Source organism: Heterodontus francisci, chromosome 36 (assembly GCF_036365525.1).
Source record: "Heterodontus francisci isolate sHetFra1 chromosome 36, sHetFra1.hap1, whole genome shotgun sequence".
Lineage (NCBI taxonomy): Eukaryota > Metazoa > Chordata > Chondrichthyes > Heterodontiformes > Heterodontidae > Heterodontus > Heterodontus francisci.
This window is the reverse complement of record NC_090406.1, coordinates 50,653,945-50,677,169: the sequence shown is the minus strand read 5'-3', so window position 1 is coordinate 50,677,169 and position 23,225 is coordinate 50,653,945. Positions and strand designations below refer to the sequence as shown.

The following is a 23,225-nucleotide window of genomic DNA, read 5'->3' as shown; positions in this document are numbered from 1 at the left end:
ATAGTGACTTGAGATACTTTATGTCGTGAGAGGGCAGATGGAGCCTCAGTTTAACAGCACCTCTGACAGTGCAACACTCCCTCAGTTCGGCACTGATATGTCACTCTGGATTACATGCTCAAGTCTCTGGAGAGGGGCTTGAATTCGCAACCACCTGACTCAGGAAAGTTTGCTACTACGGAGCCAAGTCTGAAACAAGTTTTGGCTATTTCCAGCACCAGAGCTTCCAATATGTATGCTTTTCTATGGAAGTGATCAAAACTGGGAGCCAAGGGAAGCAAAAAGCTAAACAGAGAAAAATATCTCATTAAGAAATCTTGAGGCCAATGGGGCGAATGGAAACAAAATTCATACCATTGATTCTGATGTGGGGCAAGAGAAGTTCATACCAAATGGTTCAAGAAAATGGGAGAGAGGGAGTGTGTTTAACACTGGGGGTGACAGCAAGGAGAGGTCGTCACTCGTGGTGGTGATCAAGTTTCAGACCTGGCTTATCCAGACTGGATACTTGAGTTCCAGAGCAATTACAGCACTTTACCAATTGTGCTTTCAAATACAGATCTGGTGGTATGTGTAAGCATACCAAGCTACATAGTTCAGAACTATAGAAACGTAATAGAATGGGTCATAGCTTGTTTTGTAAGATTTAAGACACTAATTTGTTAACTAACCATTGGAGAGAAGTTTGCTGTATAAGAGGATATGGAAATGAAGCAGTTTGAAATCAGAAAGAAATGTTCTAACTGTTGATTTTCCTACGTACGTGTGTACTAACATGAACTTTACTTTGAAGAAATGAAGAACTGGAGTGTTGGGACTGGTAAACCACAATGGTGTAGTGGCATTTTGCATGTCTGAGTTCATTAGAGATGTTTGTTTCGTAATGAAAATTTCAGCCAAGAAATAGGGTATATGAAAAGTTAAAATATTGAATCTCTTGGAGCTCAGTCCATTTCAGTTTACAGGAGTTGAATAAATTGTCTGTAGTTCCAACCATTTGAAGTGCTCCTCTTGACATCTGGAGCTGTTATCCTGTTGCTTTGTGACATTGTGGATGAATAAGTGAGAAAGTAATAAATATTACACTCAGAATCTTTCATGCTCCCTCAGTTTTCCAATCTCCCAGTGGATTCAAGGGTAGGGGAACATATTAGCTCCACATGTATACTTGCTATATATATTGTAATTAAACCTTGTGCTATTCTATTCCATTAATCCCATAGAAAAGGAGAATGTAGCTGAGAATTCGGGGGAAGCTTGTAGTTCAGTTCCTACAGAGGAGAAGTCCCCTGAAGATCCACAGCTATTGATACAATGTATGGTTGATATGGATGCCTACCAGAAAGAAGAGGAAAATAGCACTGTAACCAAGATTCAAGTGGAGGACAATGCGTTGGACGTAGAAAGTGAAATGCGTCTGGATGGACCCAAGATGGAGATCGACTGTAAGCAGTCCGCCAAGGAAAAGGTGGATACTGAGAAGATGGATACGACTGAAAGTACGAACAAGATGGAAAGTTGTCAGCAGGAGCATGAAGTAGAAGAGGCAGAGGCTGAGAGCATGGAGAAAGAATCACAGCCAGGACCTGAGGAAAGTAAAGACAATGCACGGAAACCAGAAGAAGAAGGTTCTGACAAAGCAGCTAAGAAAGAACCTTCGATTGTAGAGGGCAGTGATCAGAAGAGGTTTGTTGTTTCTTAGTTTTAGACCAGATTTTCATTCATACTAAGATGATTCCAGTAAACTTGTCTGATGAATTGTCCTGCGCAGTGGTGGTAATTTTAGACCTGATTTTATTTATTTAAAAGCTCTTGATAATTTCGCTATACCATTAGAGGCTGTTTTTGTTTATTCTTTGCACTCTTCTCCAACCTGTAGAGATTGCTTACAAATGGAGATTTTGTTCTGTGTGTACACTCTTCAGTGGTATCAAAATATATTTGAGGCAATTCTTGTACAGGTAGCTGGGTCTAAAACATCATTGATGTTCACCTCTGCAAACAACATGTTTGTAAGTGTTTGAGTCACAGTGATGTACAGCTGACGATAGCTGTGATACTTCGGTAGGTATTGGAGAATTTACCTTATAGACTAGATGGAAGTGTTGACGCTTCATGTCTTTCTTGAAACCATTTATGTGAGTTTTTCAATGTCTAACAAAATCCACCTTTGTGTCTTTAGCTCTATGGATGGGGAAGATTCAAAGAATATGACAAATCAGGAGAAAGGTAAGCCATAGACTACAAATATAATTCATGTAAGCTTGTCTTTCCCCTCCCCCCCTCCCCCCCCCCCCCCCACCACCAAATGCTTCGCACAGTATTCGACAGCCATATATATTTAGTAAATTAATGCAACTGGAATAACATTCAGAATACAGAAAAAAATACTAGAAATGGCAACTTGATCTTGCAGTTAGTTGTTAATCCTAATCTCATAGTATCAGTTTAACTACAGTGAAGGTGTTAAAGGCAAGAGGGAGTACAAATTTAGCATAGCTTAATAGAGTATCACGAGAACCTGACCAGTTTTTAAAAAATGAATTTTTGTGATTTGGTGCATCTTTGTTCAGACTTTTGTGATGTGATTAACAATCTGTTATTTAAAGCGATGTTTCCCCAGCGCTGGAGTTTTTTAATCTGGCCAGAGAAATCCTAGTCAGTCCTTCTTTCTCTTTGTGTGTTTGCAGCAAGCCAACTCCTGCCTTTGAGCCTCACTGCTTCAAGTCTCTGGGGCCCCATAGGTATTTTATATGGGACATGCATTTTCTGCTCCAAAAGGTTGGATGACTTTTGTTTTAAAGTATTCACTTTTTTGAACAAAAAACAGCTTGGTGTAACCTGTGGCTTACTTTGACTATTAGTGTTCTTGGTGACAAGAGGGGTTCAGGCCTGATTTATCTGCAAATCTTAGGATTTAAACTCAAGTCTCCTATCAGATCTGCAGAGTACATTTTGGGATACGTTTTAAATGGATAAAATGTAAGAAGGTGGAACAGGAATCCCAAAGTGCACTTCCTGTTCACTGACCTGCATTTGCATTGATTCATTCATGAAGTAGTCAACATTGGGGTGTTGTGATGTCCTGAGTGAACATGTTGGTGAGAAGGCAGCAGTTGAATGGATGCAGAATCAACCAATGTTACAGCACAGAAACAGCCCTTTGGATTTCCAAATCTGAACCAGTGTTATTCTCCACATGACCCACATAGTTTATTTCCACTCCCTGCACTCTCAATACACTTTAAATAGTCCTCTTTTACAATCAACTGATTTCCCTCAAAATAAATTGCGGACAGTTCCCATCTGGTTCTGTACAGCTTCTGAATGTCTTAGTGTCAGCTCCTATGCATGACCAGTGGTCACTGGGTGAAAGGAACATCTCGCTCACATCTGGTACTTTTTGGACGTAATAAATATCTCACTCCTGTCTGGTGCTGGTTTGACGTAATGAAGTATGGAGAGGGAATGATTTTTATATTTTACAAAGTTCCCATTTCTTCCCATTAAGTATGTGCTATTTGTAAGGATTACTTAATATCTAGACTATGACTGAGTTAGGCTTAGGATTCAGTACAACTTGTTGATTTGATTGAAAGTTTGGCATCTGATGCTGGGAGAAGCAATGGTGAGGGAACTTAATCCTAATAAGATAGTGTTTCTGCAGTATGTTCCCAGTGGGCAACTGAAGAAATTTCCAGGACATCTTGGCTGTTCATCAATCTTAGCACTGGTAGAATGTGATGTAAAATGTGTGTCTTTTTATCGCTAACAAGCACTTGGACTGTTGCATTTATGCGTTCAGCAGTTTTAATAAAATTGATCAGTATCGAAACAATTATTAGTCATGTCTCAGGAACCTAAACCTGTGAGTTTGGTTCTAAACAAACCAAATGAACAGAAGTAGGCTATTTAGCCCCTTGAGCCTGTTCCACCATTGTGAGATCATGGATGATTTGTGATCTAACCCCATACACCTGCTTTTGCCCCATACCCCTTAATACTGTTGGTTAACAGAAATCTGTCAATCTCATGTAAATTGGCTGAATGATGAGGGTGAAGGTTTGTTTTTCGGACTGGAGGAAGGTGTAAAGTGGTGTTTCCCAGGGACCGGCAGTAGGATCTCTGCTTTTCTTGAAATATATTAATGACTATATTAATTGGTTGTACAGGGCACAATTTCAAACTTTGCAGAAAACACAAACTTGGAAGTATAGTAAACTATGAGGGGGATAGTGATAGACTTCAAGAGGACATAGACAGGCTGGTGGAATGGGCAGACACCGGACAGAAGAAATTTAATGTAGAGAAGTGCAAAGTGATACATTTTGGTAGGAAGAATGAGGAGAGACAATATAAACTAAAGGGTACAATTCCAAAGGAGGTGCAGGGGCAGAGAGACCTAGGGTTATGTGTGCACAAATTGTTGAAGTTGACAGGGCAACTTGAGACAGTGGTTAAAAAAGCAGACAGAATCTTGGGCTTCATAAATAGAGACATAGAGTACAAAAGCGAGTAAGTTATGATGGACCTGTATAGAACACTGGTTCAGCCTCAACTGGAGTATTGTGTCCAATTCTGGGCACCACACTTTTGGAAGGATGTGAAGGCTTTAGAGACGGTACAGAAAAGATTTATGAGAATGGTTCCAGGGGAGTGGTTAGGATCTGGGTTGTCGCGCCTGAGAGTGTGATACAGGCAGATTCAGTCGTAGCTTTCAAAAGGGAATTGGATAAGCACCTGAAGGGAAAAAATTGCATGACTGCGGGGAAAGGGCCGGCGAGTGGGATGAAATAAATTGCACTTGCAGAGAGCTGGCATGGGCTTGATGAATGACCACCTCCTGTGCTGTAACCATTCTATGATTCTAAATTTAGCAGTTGACCCAGCATCAACTGTCGTTTATGGAAGTGAGTTCCAAACTTCTACCATCCCTTGTGTGAGAAGTGTAACCTCATTTCACTCCTGAAAGGTCTGACTCTAATTTTTAACCTATGCAACCTAGTCTTCGATTCCCCTCTATCTACCCTGTCAATTCCCCTAATATTTCGAATATTTAGATCAAATCTTCCCTTAATCTTCTAAATTCCAGGGAATGCAACCTTACTTTGTATAACTTTCCTTGTAATTTAGCCCGAGGAGGCCTGGTATCATTTTCATAAATCTCCCTGCACTCCTTCCAAGGCCAGTATATCCTTCCTAAGGTGTGTTACCCAGAACTGAGAACAGTTCTCCAGGTGTAGTCTAATCAGGGCTTTGTATAGCTGTAGCATGACTTCAACCCACTTGTATTCGAGCCTTCTAGATATAAAGGCCAGCATTCCATTAACTTATCGATTATTTTCTGTGTCTGTTCATGACATTTTAATGATCTATGTATTTAGTGCCCAAGTCTTTCTGCACCCACACTGTTTCTAGCTTTTCAACATTTAGGAAGTACCTTGTCTTATCATTTTTAGGCTCGATTGGATGACCTTACATTTGCCAATATTGAAATCCATTTGCCACAGTTTTGCCCATTCACTTAATCTATTAATACCTTTGTAATTTTATGCTTTCATTTACACTGCGTACAGTACCACCTATTTTTGTGTCATTGGATAGACAACCATATATCCAAATTTGGCAATCAGCTGAGCCATTAAATAAAGTGAATAGTTGAGGTGCCAACATAGGTCCCCGTGAGACTCCATTAGTCACATCCTGTCAATTAGCATACCTGCTCATGATCATATTGCCACACAGCCAGTCTCCGAACTAGGTCAATAAGTCCATGAGCTTCAACTTTAGCTAACAGTCTCTTGAGTGACATTATTGAATGCCTTCTAGAAGTCCATACAAGTAAAGTCCATAGGCAATACCCTGTCCACTACTTCAGTCACCTCTTCAAAAATAATTCAGTCAGGTTTGTCAGACATGACCTACTCTTTACAAATCCATGCTGGCTCTCTGATAACTTTCAGGGCGTTCTGTCACCCTATCCTTAATTATAGATGCTAGTAATTTCCTGACAATAGATGTTGGGCTAACTGGTCTATAATTCCCTGGTTTTCCCCTCTCACCTTTCTTAAATAGTGGAGTGATTTGCAATTTTCTAATCAAAAGGTATTGTTCTGAAAGAGGGAATTTTGGATAATTGTATTTAGGCTGTCAGCAGTGTCCCCACCTACTTCGTTTAAAACTCTAGGATGAAAACAATCTGGTCATAGAGATTTGTCAATCTTCAGTGTCATTATTTTCTCCGTCGCTGTTAACTTACTTGTGTTAATTTTGTGAGCACCCATCTCTGATTTACTATTTGTTCCTTTGGGATGTGTGGCCTGCTGACCTCTTCCTCTACTGGAAATATTGAAGCAAAGTAATTAATGAACATGTCTGCCATTTCCTTTTTTTCATCTTTGATGATCACCATTGCCAGTTTTAAAGGAACCCATATTGGTCTTCACCACCCTCTTTTTTTTTCTAATATAATTGCTAAGTTTTTTGTGTTGATTTTGATATCTCTTGCAAGTTTCTTTTCATATTCCTTTTTTGTAGCTCCTACTATCTGTTCTATCACCCTTTTCTGTTCCATGTACCTCTCCCATTCATCAGGATCTGTGCTACTGTTTGCATTCTTGCACACTTTTTCTTTTAGATTTACCTCTAGTCGTCCATGGCTTTTTTTTGCTTTGGTAGTGGAGTTCTTTCCCCTTGGAGGTATGAGCTGTTTCTGTATCATATTAAATTCTTTTTTCAACTCCTCCCACTGATATCTGTTTCATCCATTCATGCATTTGCCCAGTCCACTGTGAAGTGTTTTTTCTCAACCTGATGAAGTCAGCTTTACTTAAATCTAGAATCTTAGCAGTTTAGTGTTTCTCCCATGTTGAACTAAATCATACTATGATTGCTATTAGATAAATGTTCACACACTGTTAGTCTATTTATTAAATCTGGCTCAGTGCTCATTATTAAAGCTCGTGTGATCTGACCCTTTGGTTACAGAAAAATGTTGCAACATACTCAAGAAATTTCCTCCCTTTCAGACATGAGCTCATCTGTTTATTCCAATCTATGGAAGTTGAAATCCCCCATTAAAGCCATGCTGCCTTTACTAAATGCTTGTCCAATCTCTGCATTAATCCTTCTTGAATTAAAGTCAACAGGAATCAGGGAAAACTTGCCACTGGTTGGATATATATAGCACAAAGGAAGATGATTGTGGTTGTTGGGAGGCCAGTCATCTCAGCCCCAAGGGCATCACTCCAGGAGTTCTTCAGGGTAGTGCCTTAGGCCCAACCATCTTCAGCTGTTCCATCAAAGACCTTCCCTCCATCATAAGACCAGAAATGTGGATGTTCACTGATGATTACAGTGTGTTCAGTACCATTTGTGACTCCTTATACTGATGCAGGCTGTGTCCACATGCAACAAGACCTAGACAGCATTGAGGCTTGGGCTAAGTGGCAAGTAACATTCGCGCCATGCAAGTGCCAGGCAGTTACTATCTCCTACAAGAGAAAATCTAACCATTTCCCCATGACATTCCAAGGCATTACCATCGCTGAATCCTCCACCATCAACTTTCTGGGGGTTACTGTTGACCAGAAGCTTAACTGAACAAGCCGTATAAATACTGGATTACAAGAGCAGGTCAGAGGCTGGAAATTCTGCAGTGAGCAACTTGTCTCCTGACTCCCCAATGCCTGTCCACCATCGAGAAGGCACAACTCAGGAGTTTCATGAAATACTCTCCACTTGCCTGAATGAGTGCAGCTCCACAACACTGGAAGCATGGCACCATCCAGGGTAAAGCAGCCTGCTTGATCGGCATCCCATCCACCATCTTAAACATTCACTCGCTCCACCACTGGCTCACAGTGGCAGCAGTGTGTACCATATATAAGATGCACTGCAGCAACTCACCACGTCTCCTTCGACAGTATCTTCCAAACCTGTGACCTCTACTACCTTGAAGGACAAGGGCAGCAAATACGTGGGAGCACCACCACCTGCAAGTTCCCCTCCAAGTCACATACCATCCTGACTTGTAACTATATCGCTGTTCCTTCGCTGTTGCTGGGTAAAAACCCTGGAACTCCCTAACAGCACAGTGAGTGTACCTACATTAGATGGACTACAGCTGTTCAAGAAGGCAGCTCACCGCCTTCTCGAGGGCAACTAGGGATGGGCAACGAATGCTGGCCTTGCCAGCGATGCTCTCATTCCGTGAAAGAGTAAAAAAAAAATTCTGCCGCCTGACAGCTACTTGCAGGGGGCCTATACACATCTCCCACTACAGACTTAAGTCCTTTCTATTTCTTCATTCTACCCATAAAGTCTTCCCTGCCTTCTTACCTCTCATAATATGCTCTCTTAACATGTACGTGATTTCATCCTTAACTACTAAAGCTACTCCTCCCCCTCTACCATTTTCACCATCACTCCTGTAGATTGTGTAACCTGGTATATTCAGTTCCCAATCTTGTTGCCATGGTCCCAGTAATGGTTACCATATTGTACCCTGTAAGTTGCATTTATACTCTGTACGCTTGTATAAGGAACGCTTATTTACACCACATACTCTAACCTGTCATTTTGCTCTGATGTTTTCTCTCTCATTTTGAAATTTCTCTCTGTTGCTTTTCGTTTTTCCATTACTTGTAGTGCCTAACACGCAATTTCTGACTATTGTTTTTCTGTATTCCTTTTCATTTATTTTAGAATTATTATGCTACCTTTTCCACCTGAGCCCTACCACCGTTTACTAGTTTAAAGTCCTTGTGACTGTCCCATTTATCCTTTGCGCTAGTACTCTGATCCTAGTCCAGAATAATATTACTGCAGTAGTTTTTTTGGAAGAGGATTTCATGGATAAGTGGTTTTTAGGTCTGGGCCTGTGCTTCCATTTGCCCCATATCAGTGAGCTTCATGACATTGATGGGTTTGAAGCACTGGACCGAGGCCAGGTGCTCCCCACTAGGAGGAAGTCGAGCAGAGTTCAGTCTCCCTGTTTGAATATTTGAGTGGATGGTTAGAGTTGCAGCAGATTCTTACCCTGCATTGTCAATCTTAGATGTGTTTGATATTGAGATAGTTGCAGTTGGAGGGAACAGGCTACCTTTGTCTGAGTATTGAAGTGTTACAATAGCCAAACAAATATTTATACACCAAGGAAGTGAAGGTAGCATTTAAGTGTAATTTTTCTTCACCTATCTATGGCGTGATCCCCAGTCTTTCCTTTGTTGTGTAATTAATGAGAATTATCCTGCGATTTAGGGAGACCTGGCTCCTGCAGAGCATTGGACACTGCAGGCAAAAACCTTTGGGTGAGTGGCCTGTCCTCAGCTACCAGAGCAACTGACTTGAAGAACCTCTTTAGTAAATATGGAAAGGTGAGAATGAGTTTTCATCTTACTGTTGGGGAAGATGGGAGTGTGGGATGGAAGAGGTTGTAATTTTTTATGTATCTTTTACCATAACTCAGAATGCCTTAATTCACAACCATTGGATAAACTTTTTGAAGTGCAGACATTGTTGTTATATTGGCACATGTAGCAACCAATTAGCAAGATCTGACAATGACAAAACAGCTGAATGATCAGTTAGTCTGGTGGTGGTATCATTAGTTGAGGGAGGGATGTTGACCAGGACTCCGAAACACCTTGCTGTTCAAACAGTGCTGTGGGATATTCTGTGCCTGCCTGAGCAGGTAGTCAAGGGCTGCTTCCAGCAATGAAGTACTCTCTTTTGGTATGCCACTGAAGTGTCAGTCCTGAAGTGAGGTTTAAATCTACAACCTTCTGAAACAGGAGTACTATCAATTATGCCAGGCATTTACTTAATGATGTCTAACTGTTAACAATCTACTTGAAGTGGTATCCAAATAAGAAGCAAAAGGGCGAGGGATGGTGTGTCACAGTAGCTGTACAAAATGTGTATTCAGAGATAACATGCTTAGAATCTGTTATTTTATGATGTGACTGAATTGGATCTGCATGGCTGTTGATTTATTGTTGTAACTACCTTGTGGTCTCCTAGTGTTCTCTGTAATAACACACTGCTCCAATCCATTCTAAGGCCTGGATCCTGTCACTGATGCCAGTGACACATTAGATTGAAGGGAATAAGGCAGAGCAGTGACTGTTCCATGTCCTCAGTCATAAGTATGAACCAAATTGGAGTTAAAGAAACTAGCTTATTGTTTAAAAATTGCAGATCTGAGATATATTTTGAAGCTTAATGAGACCAAAAACGTGAATACATTTAACCTCTTGAGGTTTATTTATGAAGTAATATAGGTAAAGGGGAAGCCCATTATGTGGGACACCATTTTGCAAGACGAGTACCAAAGAGAAAACAAAAAAAGTAGTAAGTAGGTGAGATCAAGCTTCAGCTTTTCAGGCTCTTGATTGTAAGAAGCCAATTGAATGGCAGGCGTCTCAATGTTTTGAGGTGCTAGGAGATTAGCCCTGACTCTGACTACCACAATGCAAATGTGGAGAGGTAAACTATAGCTTGCAAAGAACCAGAGAGTAATAACATTGATAAAACAGAGAGAGGCATGGTTGTGATGCAGAGACTGACTGCAGATGAAAGAAGATTCTTTTTATGTCTGCTATCTGGGCATGTGAGAAGTGCTAGAAGATTGTAGTTTTTTTATTTGTTCTTGGGATGTGAGCATTGCTGGCAAGGCCAGCATATAATGCCCATCCCTAATTGCTCTTGTGAAGGTGAGCTGCCACCTTGAATAGCTGCAGTCCTTGGCTTGTAGGTACACCCACAGTGCTGTTAGGAAGGGAGTTCCAAGATTTGACCCAGCGACAGTGAAGGGACAGCGTTATAGTTCCAAGTTAGGATGGTGTGTGACTTGATGAGTTTGCAGGTGGTGATGTTTCCACACATCATCTGCCCTTGTCCTTCAAGATGGTAGAGGTCACGGGTTTTGAAGGAGTTGTCGAAGGTGGCTTGGCGAGTTGATGCAGTGCATCTTGTAGATGGTACACACTGCTGCCACTGGCGTGGTGGTGGAGGGAGTGGATGTTTAAGGTGGTGAATGGGTGCAAATCAAGCAGGCTGCTTTGACGTGGATGGTGTCAAGCTTCGTCAGTGTTGTAGCTGCACTCATCCAGGCAAGTGGAGAGTATTCCAGCACACTCCGGACATTCAGATTTCAAGTGTTGGATGGACCATGGGCTTTAGTTGAGAAATGATTAAGCAAGAGGCAAATTAGGAGCCCTGTTTGAAATTAGTGATTTTAAGACCAGGAATGGGAATAATATTTTTTTTAAGGCCACATTAAAAGGATAGAAGAGAAACAGATTTAGTGACTATGGTGGTACTGAAAGAGGAATGAGGATAAATGCATCAACAACAGGCAATCTGAAGAAACTTGAATGCAAACTGAGATTGTTGGCACAAGACTGGTAGGGCTGCATTATATATGACCACTGAGTTGCTTCTTTGGTATGATCAGGTGCTTCTAAAATTGCTGAATAAAGGTTAATGTTGCGATTGAGCACTGCAAGGTTAGAAAAGAAATGCTTGCTACGCAGCAGTGGGCTGTCATAGCAATTTTAACAGCTGGAAACAGTCCATTTAGCCTAATTAAAAATGAAAGTTTTATTTGACAGGCACTGCAGTAATTTAGTTTTGTTAAACTTCAGACTCTTGTTCTTTGAGAATACACCTATGCCTGTTTGCATTGATGTGTCCAATTGTTTGAAGAACTTCAGTGTTTGCTTTTATTAAAATATTGACTTGCAAGTAAACATTTAACCAGCCAAAACATTACTTCATGTATCAGCATTTCCTTGGCAAAATCATGAGTGCCTCCTGTCTTGGATAATTTCTATACAGGTGATTTGTGCCAAAGTGGTAACCGATGCTCGTAATCCTGGTGCACGCTGCTACGGATTCATAACCATGTTGACACCCGAGGAGGCAACAGAAAGTATCAGATCCCTGAATCAGTCTGAACTAAATGGACAAACTATTACTGTAGAAATGGTGAGCACAAAAAGTATGAATGGGAACTGATTTTTAATTTGCCACATGCTGTGTACATCTCTGCAAAAGTTGTTGTTTGTGTGTACTATTTGAACTTGCTAAAAGCTAGAGGAGAGCTAATTACTGTAGTTCACCCTTTACAGGCTCAATAGAGCCACTATTGTTTAAAAAAAAAACTCAGTAAAGGAAGGAGGGAAGTGCTCAGCTTTCTTGCCGTTAGCAATCTGTTTGTAGTGTACATTAATGATTTAGATGTGAATGTAGGAGGTATGATCAGTAAGTTCGCAGATGACACGAAAATTGGTGGTGTCGTAAATAGTGAGGAGGAAAGCCTTAGATTACAGGACGATATAGATGGGCGGAGCTGTGGCAAATGGAATTTAATCCTGAGCAGTGTGAGGTGATGCATTTTGGGAGGACTAACAAGGCAAGGGAATATACAATGGATGGTAGGACCCTAGGAAGTACAGAGGGTCAGAGGGACCTTGGTGTACTTGTCCAGGGATCACGGAAGGCAGCAGCACAGGTAGATAAGGTGGTTAGGAAGGCCTATGGGATACTTGCCTTTATTTGCCGAGCCATAGAATATAAACGCAGGGAGGTTATGATTGAGCTGTATCAAACGCTAGTTAGGCCACAGCTGGAGTACTGTGTACAGTTCTGGTCACCACACTATAGGAAGGATGTGATTACACTGGAGAGGGTGCAGAGGAGATTCACCAGGATGTTGCCTGGGCTGGAGCATTTCAACTATGAAGAGAGACTGGGTAGGCTAGGGTTGTTTTCCTTCGAGCAGAGAAGGCTGAGGGGGGACCTGACTGAGGTATACAAAATTGAGGGGCGTAGATAGGAAGAAACCTTTTACTTAGCGGAGGTGTCATTAACCAGGGGGCGTAGATTTGAGGTAAGAGGCAGGAGGTTTAGAGGGGATTTGAGGAAAAGATCTTTCACCCAGAGGGTGGTTGGAATCTGGAACACACTGCCTGAAGGGGTGGTAGAGGCAAGAACCCTCAACATTTAAGTAGTATTTAGATGAGCACTTGAAACGCCATTGCGTACAAGGCTACGGGTCAAGTGCTGGAAAATAGGATTAGAATAGATAAGTGCTTGATGGCCAGCATGGACACAATGGGCCGAAGGGCCTGTTTCTGTGCTGTATGGCTCAAGCTTAGAGTCATAGAGTCAAACATTGTGAGCAGTAAATTCCTGTACTCTATCCAAATAAAACAGCACCCAGTTGTTCTGTTAATTGGGGTGGAACATGCAAGAAACAGTTCTGCTAAGTTGTAGTAGAGTGTGAAGGATGCCTATTTGAAGAATGAAGATGGTACAAAGTTAATAACTTTTCAATACAGAAATGATGTGTGACGACTGATTTTTCTTTCATTCAAGTTTTTTTAGATTCCTGTGATTTAAAATTTAACGGCAGTGGTGTATTTTTTCTGGAAACTTAATTCAGCAATGGTAATGAACATTGAGAATCAACAGTTTAAACATCTTTGAAATGCACAAGAACGTAAAGTGGTAATACGAAATATTAATTTCTTAAGTGCTGAAAACAACAGTTCCAAAGATGGTCTATTTACCTCAGTTTTTTTTAAATGGACATGGCGGTCCCATTCACATGTATTCTTGTACGAAAGATGTGATGCTTTCCTGCAGGAATGGAGTGAAAATCACAGAGGATTTCAGGAACAGTAAAATGCTGAGTGACATTGGCGGAGGAAGTAGATGGAAGGGAGGTGGTGTGTACATAGGGAGCCATATTGGATTTGTGATTTCATTTGGAGAAATTGTTGGTTCCTCTTGGAAATGGGGAAAATGGACGTGATGGAACAATCCACTGCAACAGCAGCTCCATGAAAGTGCAATGTGCTGTTTGTGCCTTCAGGCCAAAAGTGAACCTGGCTGTAAGAAGCGTACAGAGCAGAAGGGGGGAAATGTGAAGAAGGTCTCCAAACTGAGTTCCAGCCGAAGAAGTGGGATTGACGGAGATCGCTCTAGAGACAAGTAAGTGCCTCTATGAATTGCTACTCTTTGTACCAGGCAGCCCTGTGCTGCAGAAATTTTGATGACGACTAGTTATTCCTGATTTGTTTTATCCTGCGCACATATACTAGGACCAGTCCATTGTCAAGTAGAGGCAATTTTCCTCTAAAATGTTCACTCACTGTGAAACTAGAAAGGGATCATGTGGTCTTCCACTGATCCCATGCTGTGCAGGAGGAGCATATCCTGACCAGTGCTTATTTCCTTCACCCATTGTAAGACTCCTAGGTTGTGTTGTTGTCCAGTTAGAAAAAATTCTTGGACATCTAAATTCTAGTTAGTTGTTGATTCCCGTTACATTTCTCAATCCCTAATTGTCCTCATCTTGGGCTCATCTTCAGCTGGTTGAAGGAAATTGACATCCTTGGAATCTCTAAACTGGAGTGGTTTATTTTATCATCTGAAGACAGTTTTCTTGTCTTCTAAATGACAGGTAACTTATCCAGTGACTAGCTTACAGGCCAGGAGGATCCGAGGTTTGATGCCCAGTTTGTGTTGAGTTAGTTGAACTTAGCCAGTGTGGTGTACTACCAATGGCCATTTTACCCCTGGTTAGGGAGGAAAGGAATCAACTTGTGCTCCTGCACCTGGTTGTTATCTAGGAGTCTGCAGGACAAGTATGAGGTTGTCCGATAGTAAACAAAGCTTGACTAATATCCTGTTCACTCATCACCCCCTCGCTTATGTTGGCTCCCTTCCAGCTTTTGTTAAAATTCTCATTCTTGTTTTCAAACCGCTCCATGGCCTTGCTTCTCCTTATCTGTCGCCTCCTATTAGCCTTTGAGAGCACATCTCCATTTCTGGCCTCTTGTGAATCCCTGATTTTAATCACTCCACCATTGACGGCTGTTTAGGTAGTCAGCTCACGTTCTCTCCCTAAACTTCTCGACCAGCCTAGCTCCCCCTCTCTACCTCTCTCTCCTCCTTTAAGATGCTCCTTAAAACCCAACTCTTTGTTCTCATCTGTCTTACTTTCTCCTTATGTGGCATGGTGTCAAATCTTGTTTGGTAGTGCTCCTGTGAAGCACCTTGGGGAGTTTTACTATGTTAAAGGTGGTATATAAATGTAAGTCTGCATCTGTACATGTGCGCATGTTATGAGTGACAGTGCACGCATATGGCTGTGCGTGTGTGTGAGGCATGTCTCAGTAGCGCAATTGCATGCATGTGTTCTTACATGTATGTGTATGCTAGGTTCTGTTTTTTAAAAAAAATTCACAAAATAATTTTGTTGACTCTTCGTTCAGTTCTTAACGGACAATAGTCATAGCCCAATCTGGCGAAGCACACGACAAAAACGCGTTCATTCCTGATTGTTTCCAGCTCAGACACCTGCATGTTGACATTCCCCAATTGGATCGACTGTTGACCTGCATCATTCCCTGTGGACTTGTCAGTTTGCAGGACAACTAGCTGGCATAACGGAACAGTTTCCTACTGCATTTGGGGTTTGTGGTTGGCCATACCAAAAAAATGCTTTCAATCTAAAACATCTCCTGCAAGGGACTAGAGTTTTATATTTCCTTTTTATTTAAATTTGTGGTGGGCTATCTTACATTTGAAAAGACAGCCTGCTGCTTCAACACTTCATGCATCTTTCATGTAAGGTGGAAAATTGTATTTGATACCGTAGCTAAAGGCCCTAGGATGAGTTTCATATTTCTTAAGAGTTTTGCTTCTCTGATTCTTATGTTGGAAAGTTTATTCCTGTCCAGATTAGACCTACTACAAGTAATAGAGTTGCTTTCAAAAAATTTAAAATAAAAGCAAAAGCAAATCTGAAATAAAACCAGAAAGTGCTGGAAATATTCAGTAGGTCTGGCAGCATCGGTGGAGAGTGAAACTGAGTTAACGTTTCAAGTCTGTGACCTTTCATCAGAATTGGCAAAGGTGAGCAATGTAATTGGCTTTGAGTAAGTGAAAAGGGGGAGGGGGAAGAAGAACAAAAGGGAAGGTGTGTGATCGGGCAGAGAGCAGGAAAGATTAAATGGCAATGATACAGAACAAAGGCAAAGGGAGTGCAAATAGTTGTGTTAAAAGGCAAAGCATTAGTCCAGAGAGAGTTAATAGCAGAATAATGAACAGCTCTGTCCAAAACAAAAACCTCAAAAACATGTTTAAAACAGGCCAATGGTTGAAAAATAAAATAACATTTTTAACAAGGCAGTCATGCTCTGATTTTGCAGATCCACGGCACCCTGGTCCACTTCCTACAGCACCTTCCCGCGCAATCACAGGAGGTGTAATACCTGCCCTTTTACCTCTTTCCTCACCATCCAGGGCCCCAGACACTCCTTCCAGGTGAGGCAGTGATTTACTTGTACTACTTCCATTTTAGTGTACTGTATTCGCTGTTCACAATGCGATCGCCTCTACATTGGGGAGACCGAAGGCAGATTGGGTGATCGCTTTACAGAACACGTCCACTCAGTCCGCAGGCACAACCCCGAGCTTCCAGTTCCTTGCCTTTTTAATTCACAACCCTGCCCCCGTGCCAGCATTTCTGTCCTGGGCCTGCTGCAGTGTTCCAGTGAACCTCAACGCAAGCTCGATGAACAGCACCTCAGCTTCCAATTAGGCACTATACAGCTTATGGACTCAACATTGAACTGAACATTTTCAGAGAATGACTGCCGTTTAAAAAAAAAATTATTTCTCAACCATGGGCCTGTTTTAAACATGTTTTTGCTTTTGGACAGAGCTGTTCATTAATCTGCCATTAACATTCTCTTTTAACACAACTATTAGTGCTCCCTTTGCCTTTGTTCTTTAACATCGTTGTCATTTAATCTCTCCTGCCCTCTGCCCCATCTCACACCTTCCCTTTTGTTGTTGTCCCCTCCGTCCTCCCCCTTTTCACTTGCTGAAAGCCTATTACATTTCTAACCTTTGCCAGTTCTGATGATAGGTCACAGATTTGAAACGTTAACTCATTTTCTCTCTCCACAAATTCTGCCAGACCTGCTGAGTATTGCCAGCACTTTTTGTTTTTATCACATAGAAATTGTTTCTTTTAAGGTAACTGGAATCTTCTGCCAGTGTTGGCCATAAACTGGTTTTAATGCTGTAAAATCTGCAGCAGTGGGCTCAGTCAGTGCCTGAAGTGCTTGTTTTCGACATGAGATGGAGACCTGTCGATTTGCCTGGGCTTCATTGCAAGGAGCGCCTTGATTGGTGAGATAGGACGATCCAGAAATGTACCAAGAATAGAGTGGTACAGAATGTTAATTGAGTGACTGTCGCTGGTACCAAATACCCTCTCTGCAAGGTCTGTTCAGTACAGAAGGCTGATTGCAAAGTTTGTTGCTAGCCCATAACCATCTCCAAGGGATGCCTGCCACCCACTCGACTGCACCTTTTTTAATTGGGAAAACACACTGCTGCCATCCTTCACTCGGTCTTGATAGCTTACTGAAAGTCAGGAGTTTGTATTCGGTACCGTAGCTAAAGGCCCTAGAGATGAGTTTCATATTTCTTAAGAGTTTTGCTTCTCTGATTCTTATGTTGGGCCATTGCTATCCTGCCATTGAATTTTTTTTGCCTTTGAGAAAAAAAACATTGAAATGTAAATAAACTCAGTATTGCATATGAAATACTTCACTTTGCTCTACCTTTGCATGATAAATTGACTAAAAGAATGTATCTGTGAAATGCCTGTTAGTGAGACTTGGTCAAACAGTTTGATTCTACTTCAGGCCATCTGTCAGTGGAACAAAGGATGACAGAAAAGACAACCGAGGAGACTCTAAAAAACTGGAGGATGATGGCAGGAAAGACACAAAGAGGGAAATGGATGATGGCGGATACAGATCACGTTCAAGTAAGAGAAATGTGTATTAGGAAAGATGGCTGGGCAGTGCATTGGGTTAGACATTACTCTTACTGTTGATTGAGGTTGAAACTCATTTTTGATTAAAGTCTCTTTACTGTATGTAAAGGTCGTTAATGAAACAAGAACCAGAGTAGGCAGGCCATTTGGCCCCTCAAGCGTGTTTGGCCATTCACTTAGATCAAGGCTGATCTGTACCTCAATTCCATTTTCCTGCCTTGGTTCCATATCCCCGATACCCTTATCACACAAAATTCTATTGTTAACAGTCTTGCAAATTTCCATTCATACCCAGCGTCCTTAACTTTGTCGGTGGCTGCGGAGGGGAGAGCTCCTGATTTTCACTGCCCTTTGTGTATGAAAGCGCTTTCAGATTTCATTGCTAAATAGCTCTAATTTTAGGATTATACTAATGTTCTGGGTTCACCCATTAGAGGATATAGTTTTTCTTTGTCTACCTTATTGAGTCCTTTAAGAATAATACTGATTAGATTACACTTCTAAACGCAAGCAAATACAAGCCAAGTTTATCCAACCTGTCCTTGTTAATTAATCTGTTGAGTCCTGGTATCGAGAGCACTATATCTTTACCGAATTAATAGAAGTCCAGAACACACAGGTGGCCAGAACGTAACATTAAATTTGCAGCTTCACAAAATGCTGGAGAGAAGATCAGAACAGGGAATGGAAATAACTCACTGGTAGAATCAGGTAACTCCTTTGAGTTTTCTCTCTGTATTTTCTTTCATTCTCAGGATATGATCATTGCTGGCAAGGCCAATGTTTATTGTCCATCTTTAGTTGTCCTTGAGAAGATTATGGTGAGCCGCCCACCACCTGCATACATTTAAATACAATTAACATGGAGTTCCAGGATTTTGACCCAGCAATGATCAAGGATACATGTCTGCATCACAGTGGTGTGAGATTTGGTGCTAATGATGTGCACATGCAGCTGCTGCTGTCGGTTGCGGATTTGGGAGGTGCTGTGGCAGAAATTTTGGCGACTAGCTACAGTGCACCCTGTAGACAGAACACACTGCAGCCACAAGTTGCTAGTGATGGAATAGTGCTAGTGGATGAAGTACTACTAAAGAGGACTGCTTTGTCCTGACTGGTGCCGAGCTTCTGTGTGTTGTTGCAGTTCCATCCAAACAAGTGGAGAGTATTCCATCAATTTCTTGACTTGTGCCTTTTAGATGATGAAGAGATTTTGGAGAGTCAGAAGGTGAGCCACTAACTGCAGAATATCCAGCTTCTGACCTGCTCTGGTAGCCATGGCATTTATGTGGCGGGTCCAGTTGAGTTTCTGGTTGGTAATGACCATCAGGTGTTGATGGTTGGGGTTTGGTGATAGGCAGGTAGTTAGGCTCACTATTCTGTATTATATTCAGTTAGTTAATCCTATTGATATATGCTACTTTATCAACTGAGCTAAGACCAACAATTTGGACAAAGTAAACTAATTAAGAAGCTGAAATTAAACGGGCTAGATAGTTGAGTGGCCTGCCTCATAGATAAACTTTACCAGAGGTGAAGTGCATGGGGATGTACATTTTCCACTAATGGGGAATAGTAGATTCATGTCAACCATTCAGATCCACAACAGTAGGTATCCATTCCAATGAATTGAAGAGGGAAAACTGTTGAGGATTGGAAAGAAAGGGGGAAAACAGGACAAATTCTGCAGTGGTTTCTGCAGTCAGTATAATGGGTGCTCTACATATGATCAAGTTCCTGCAGGAAGGTTTTTATTTTAATTGACAAATGGGGTATTCGCCGTTCCATACGAACATACAAATTAGGAGCAGGAGTAGGCCACTCGGCCCCTCGAGCCTGCTCCGCCATTCAACAAGATCATGGCTGATCTGATTGTAACCTCAACCCCACATTCCCGCCTACCCCCGATAACCTTTCACCCCCTTGCTTATCAAGAATCTACCTCTGTCTTAAAAATATTCAAAGACCACCGCCTTTTGAGGAAGAGAGTTCCAAAGACTCCAGACTCTGAGAAAAAATTTCTCCTCATCTCTGTCTTAAATGGGCAACCCTTTTATTTTTAAACAGTTATCCCAATTCTAGATTCTCCCATGTGAGGAAACATCCTTTCCACATCCACCCTGTCAAGACCCCTCAGGATCTTGTAAGTTTTGATCAAGTCGCCTCTTACTCTTCCAAACGCCAGCGGATACAAGCCTAGCCTGTCCAACCTTTCCGCCGAAGACAATCCGCCCATTCCAGCTATCAGTCTAGTAAACCTTCTCTGAACTGCTTCCAACGCATTTACATTCTTCGTTAAATTAAGAGACCAATACTGTACCCAGTATTCCCAATGTGGTCTCACCAATGCCCTGTACAACTGAAGCACAACCTCCCTTGTTTTATTTTCAATTCCCCTCGCAATAAACAATAACATGCTATTAGCTTTCCTAAGTGCATGCTGTACCTGCATACGAACCTTTTGCAATTCATGCACGAGGACACCCAGATCCCTCTGCACCTCAGTTCTGCAATCTCTCACCATTTGGATACTATGCTTGTTATTCCTCCTGCCCTTATACTCCATTTGCCAGATCTTTGCCCACTCACTGTCTATATCCCTTTGTAGCCTCCTTATGTCCTCTTCACAACTTATGTTCCTACTGACCTGAAACGTTAATTCTGCTTCTATCTCCACAGATGCTGCCAGACCTGCTGAGTATTTCCAGCATTTTCTGTTTTTATTATATTCCTACCTATCTTTGTGTCATCAGCAAAATTAGCATCCATATCTTTGGTCCCTTCATCCAAGTCATTTTATATAAGTTGTAAAAAGTTGAGGTCCCAGCACTGATCCCTGTGGCACACCACTTGTTACATCTTGCCAACCAGAAAATGACCCATTTATGTCTACTCTTTGTTTCCAGTTAGCTAGCCAATCTTCTCTCCATGCCAATATGTTACCCCCTACACCATAAGCTTTTATCTTCCACAATAACCTTTGATGTGGAACCTTATCAAATGCCTTCTGGAAATGTGCAGTACATCCACAGGTTCCCCTTTATCCACAGCACATGTTATTTCTTCAAAGAACTCCAATAAATTGGTTAGACATGATTTCCCTTTCACAAAACCATGTTGATTGTGCCTGATTACCTTGAATTTTTCTAAGTGTTCTGCTGTAATGTCTTTAATACTAGCTTCTAACATTTTCCCTAAGACAGATGTTAAGCTAACTCGCCTGTAGTTTTCTGCTTTCTGTCTCCCTCCCTTTTTGAAAGGGCTTACACGATATTTGCCAATCTGATGGAACCTTCCCCGAATCTAGGGAATTTTAGAAAATTAAAACCAACGCATCAACTATCTCACTAGCCACTTCTTTAAATACTCTAGGAGGAAGTCCTTCAGGACCCAGGGACTTGTCAGCCTGCAGCTCCAACCATTTGCTCAGTACTACTCCCTTGGTGATTGTAGTTTTCTTGAGTTCCTCCCTCCCTTCCGTTTCCTGATTGACAGCGATTCTGAGATGTTACTTGTATCCTCAGTAGTGAAGACTGATGCAAAATACCTGTTCAATTCATCTGCCATCTCCTTATTTTCCTTTCTTAATTCCCCAGACTCACTTTCTATGGGACCAATGTTCACTTTGTTAACTTTTTTAAAATATCTGTAGAAACTCTTACTATCTGTTTTAATATTTCTAGCTTGCTTTCTGTCATGCTCTAATTTTTCCTCCTTTAATCTTTGTCATTCTTTGCTTTTTTTTACATTTTGTCCAATCTTCTGACCTGCCACCCATCCTTGCACAGTTATATGCTTTTTCTTCAATTTTCATAGCATCTTTTTAACTTTTTTAGTTAACCATGGATGGTGGGTCCTCCCCATGGAATTTGTCTTTCTTGTTGGAATGTATCTATTCTGTGTATTCTGAAATATTCCGTTAAATGTCTGCCACTGCATCTCTATTGACCTGTCCCTTAACCTACTTTGCCAGTTAACTTTAGCTAGTTCTGTTTTCATGCCCTCATAATTGCCCTTATTGAAATTTAAAATGCTAGTCTTAGACTTGCTCTTGTCTCCCTCAAATGAGAATATAAAATTCAATCATAATATGATCGCTGCTGCCTAGGGGCACCTTCACTATGAGGTAATTAATTAATCCTAACTTGTTGCACAATTCCAGGTCTGGTATAGCCTGCTTTCTGGTTGGCTCCAGAACATACTGTTCTCAGAAGCTATCCCGAAAACATTTATTTATTTAGAGAGGCTACCTTTGCCTATCTGGTTTTTCCAGTCTATATGTAGATTAAAATCCTCCATGATTATCGCCGTACTGTTCTGACAAGCTCTCATTATTTCTTCCTTTATACCCTCTCCTACTGCATGGTTAATGTTAGGGGGCCTGTGCACCACTCCCACAAGTGACTTCTTGCCTTTATCATTTCTCATCTCTACCCAAACTGCTTCTACATCCTGGTTTCCTGAAGTTAGATATCCATCTCGCTTGCGCTAATACCATTATTAATTAACAGAGCCACTTCTCCACCTTTTCCTAGTTTCCTGTCCTTCCTAAATATCACGTACCCTTCAATATTCAGGTCCCAATCACCCTACAGCCATGTCTCTGTTTTGTCTCGAATGCCATGTGCATTCAGATACAGAGCCTCTAGTTTTGTCCTTTTTTAAAATTTTTGTAACCTCTAGCTTTATCTGCTGACTTACGTTTAGATTTGTACTCTCTGTCCCTTCCTGTCACGGTTTGTTTATCATTTCCCTTTTATTTTATTTTTTTATTTTATTTAGAGATACAGCACTGAAACAGGCCCTTCGGCCCACCGCGTCTGTGCCGACCATCAACCACCCATTTATACTAATCCTACACTAATCCCATATTCCTACCACATCCCCACCTGTCCCTCTATTCCCCTACCACCTACCTATACTAGGGGCAATTTATAATGGCCAGTTTACCTATCAACCTGCAAGTCTTTTGGTGGTGGGAGGAAACCGGAGCACCCGGCGAAAACCCACGCAGACACAGGGAGAACTTGCAAACTCCACACAGGCAGTACCCAGAATTGAACCCGGGTCCCTGGAGCTGTGAGGCTGCGGTGCTAACCACTGTGCCGCCCTATTATGCCTTTCTCTCTTGCCTTGTCTCTACTCTTTGATTTACCACATCTTCCAAAATTTGATCCCTTGCCCCCACTATTTAGTTTAGTTGGTGGTGCAGTGAGCTGAAATCTCAGTGTATTAACCACTAAGTTGAAATATGTTTGAATGATACCACTGCTAAAAGGGTTAAATTATGAGGATGGGTTGCATAGACTCGGGTTGTATTTCCTTGAATATAGAAGATTAAGGGGTGATCTGGTTG

The 23,225-nt window shown here is 41.5% G+C and overlaps 1 protein-coding gene across 3 annotated transcripts in view; it reads left to right on the top strand.

Moving 5' to 3' along the window:
• LOC137351811 (scaffold attachment factor B1-like) overlaps positions 1 to 23,225 on the top strand; it is a 115,512-nt gene that overhangs the window by 36,820 nt on the left and 55,467 nt on the right. For all 3 annotated transcript variants that reach the window (XM_068016666.1, XM_068016665.1, XM_068016667.1), the window contains exons 7-12: positions 1,224 to 1,686; positions 2,183 to 2,229; positions 9,262 to 9,377; positions 11,842 to 11,991; positions 13,883 to 14,001; positions 17,736 to 17,860. In XM_068016666.1, coding sequence (XP_067872767.1) covers positions 1,224 to 1,686; positions 2,183 to 2,229; positions 9,262 to 9,377; positions 11,842 to 11,991; positions 13,883 to 14,001; positions 17,736 to 17,860 — 1,020 coding nt within the window. The remainder of the gene's footprint in view (positions 1 to 1,223; positions 1,687 to 2,182; positions 2,230 to 9,261; positions 9,378 to 11,841; positions 11,992 to 13,882; positions 14,002 to 17,735; positions 17,861 to 23,225) is intronic.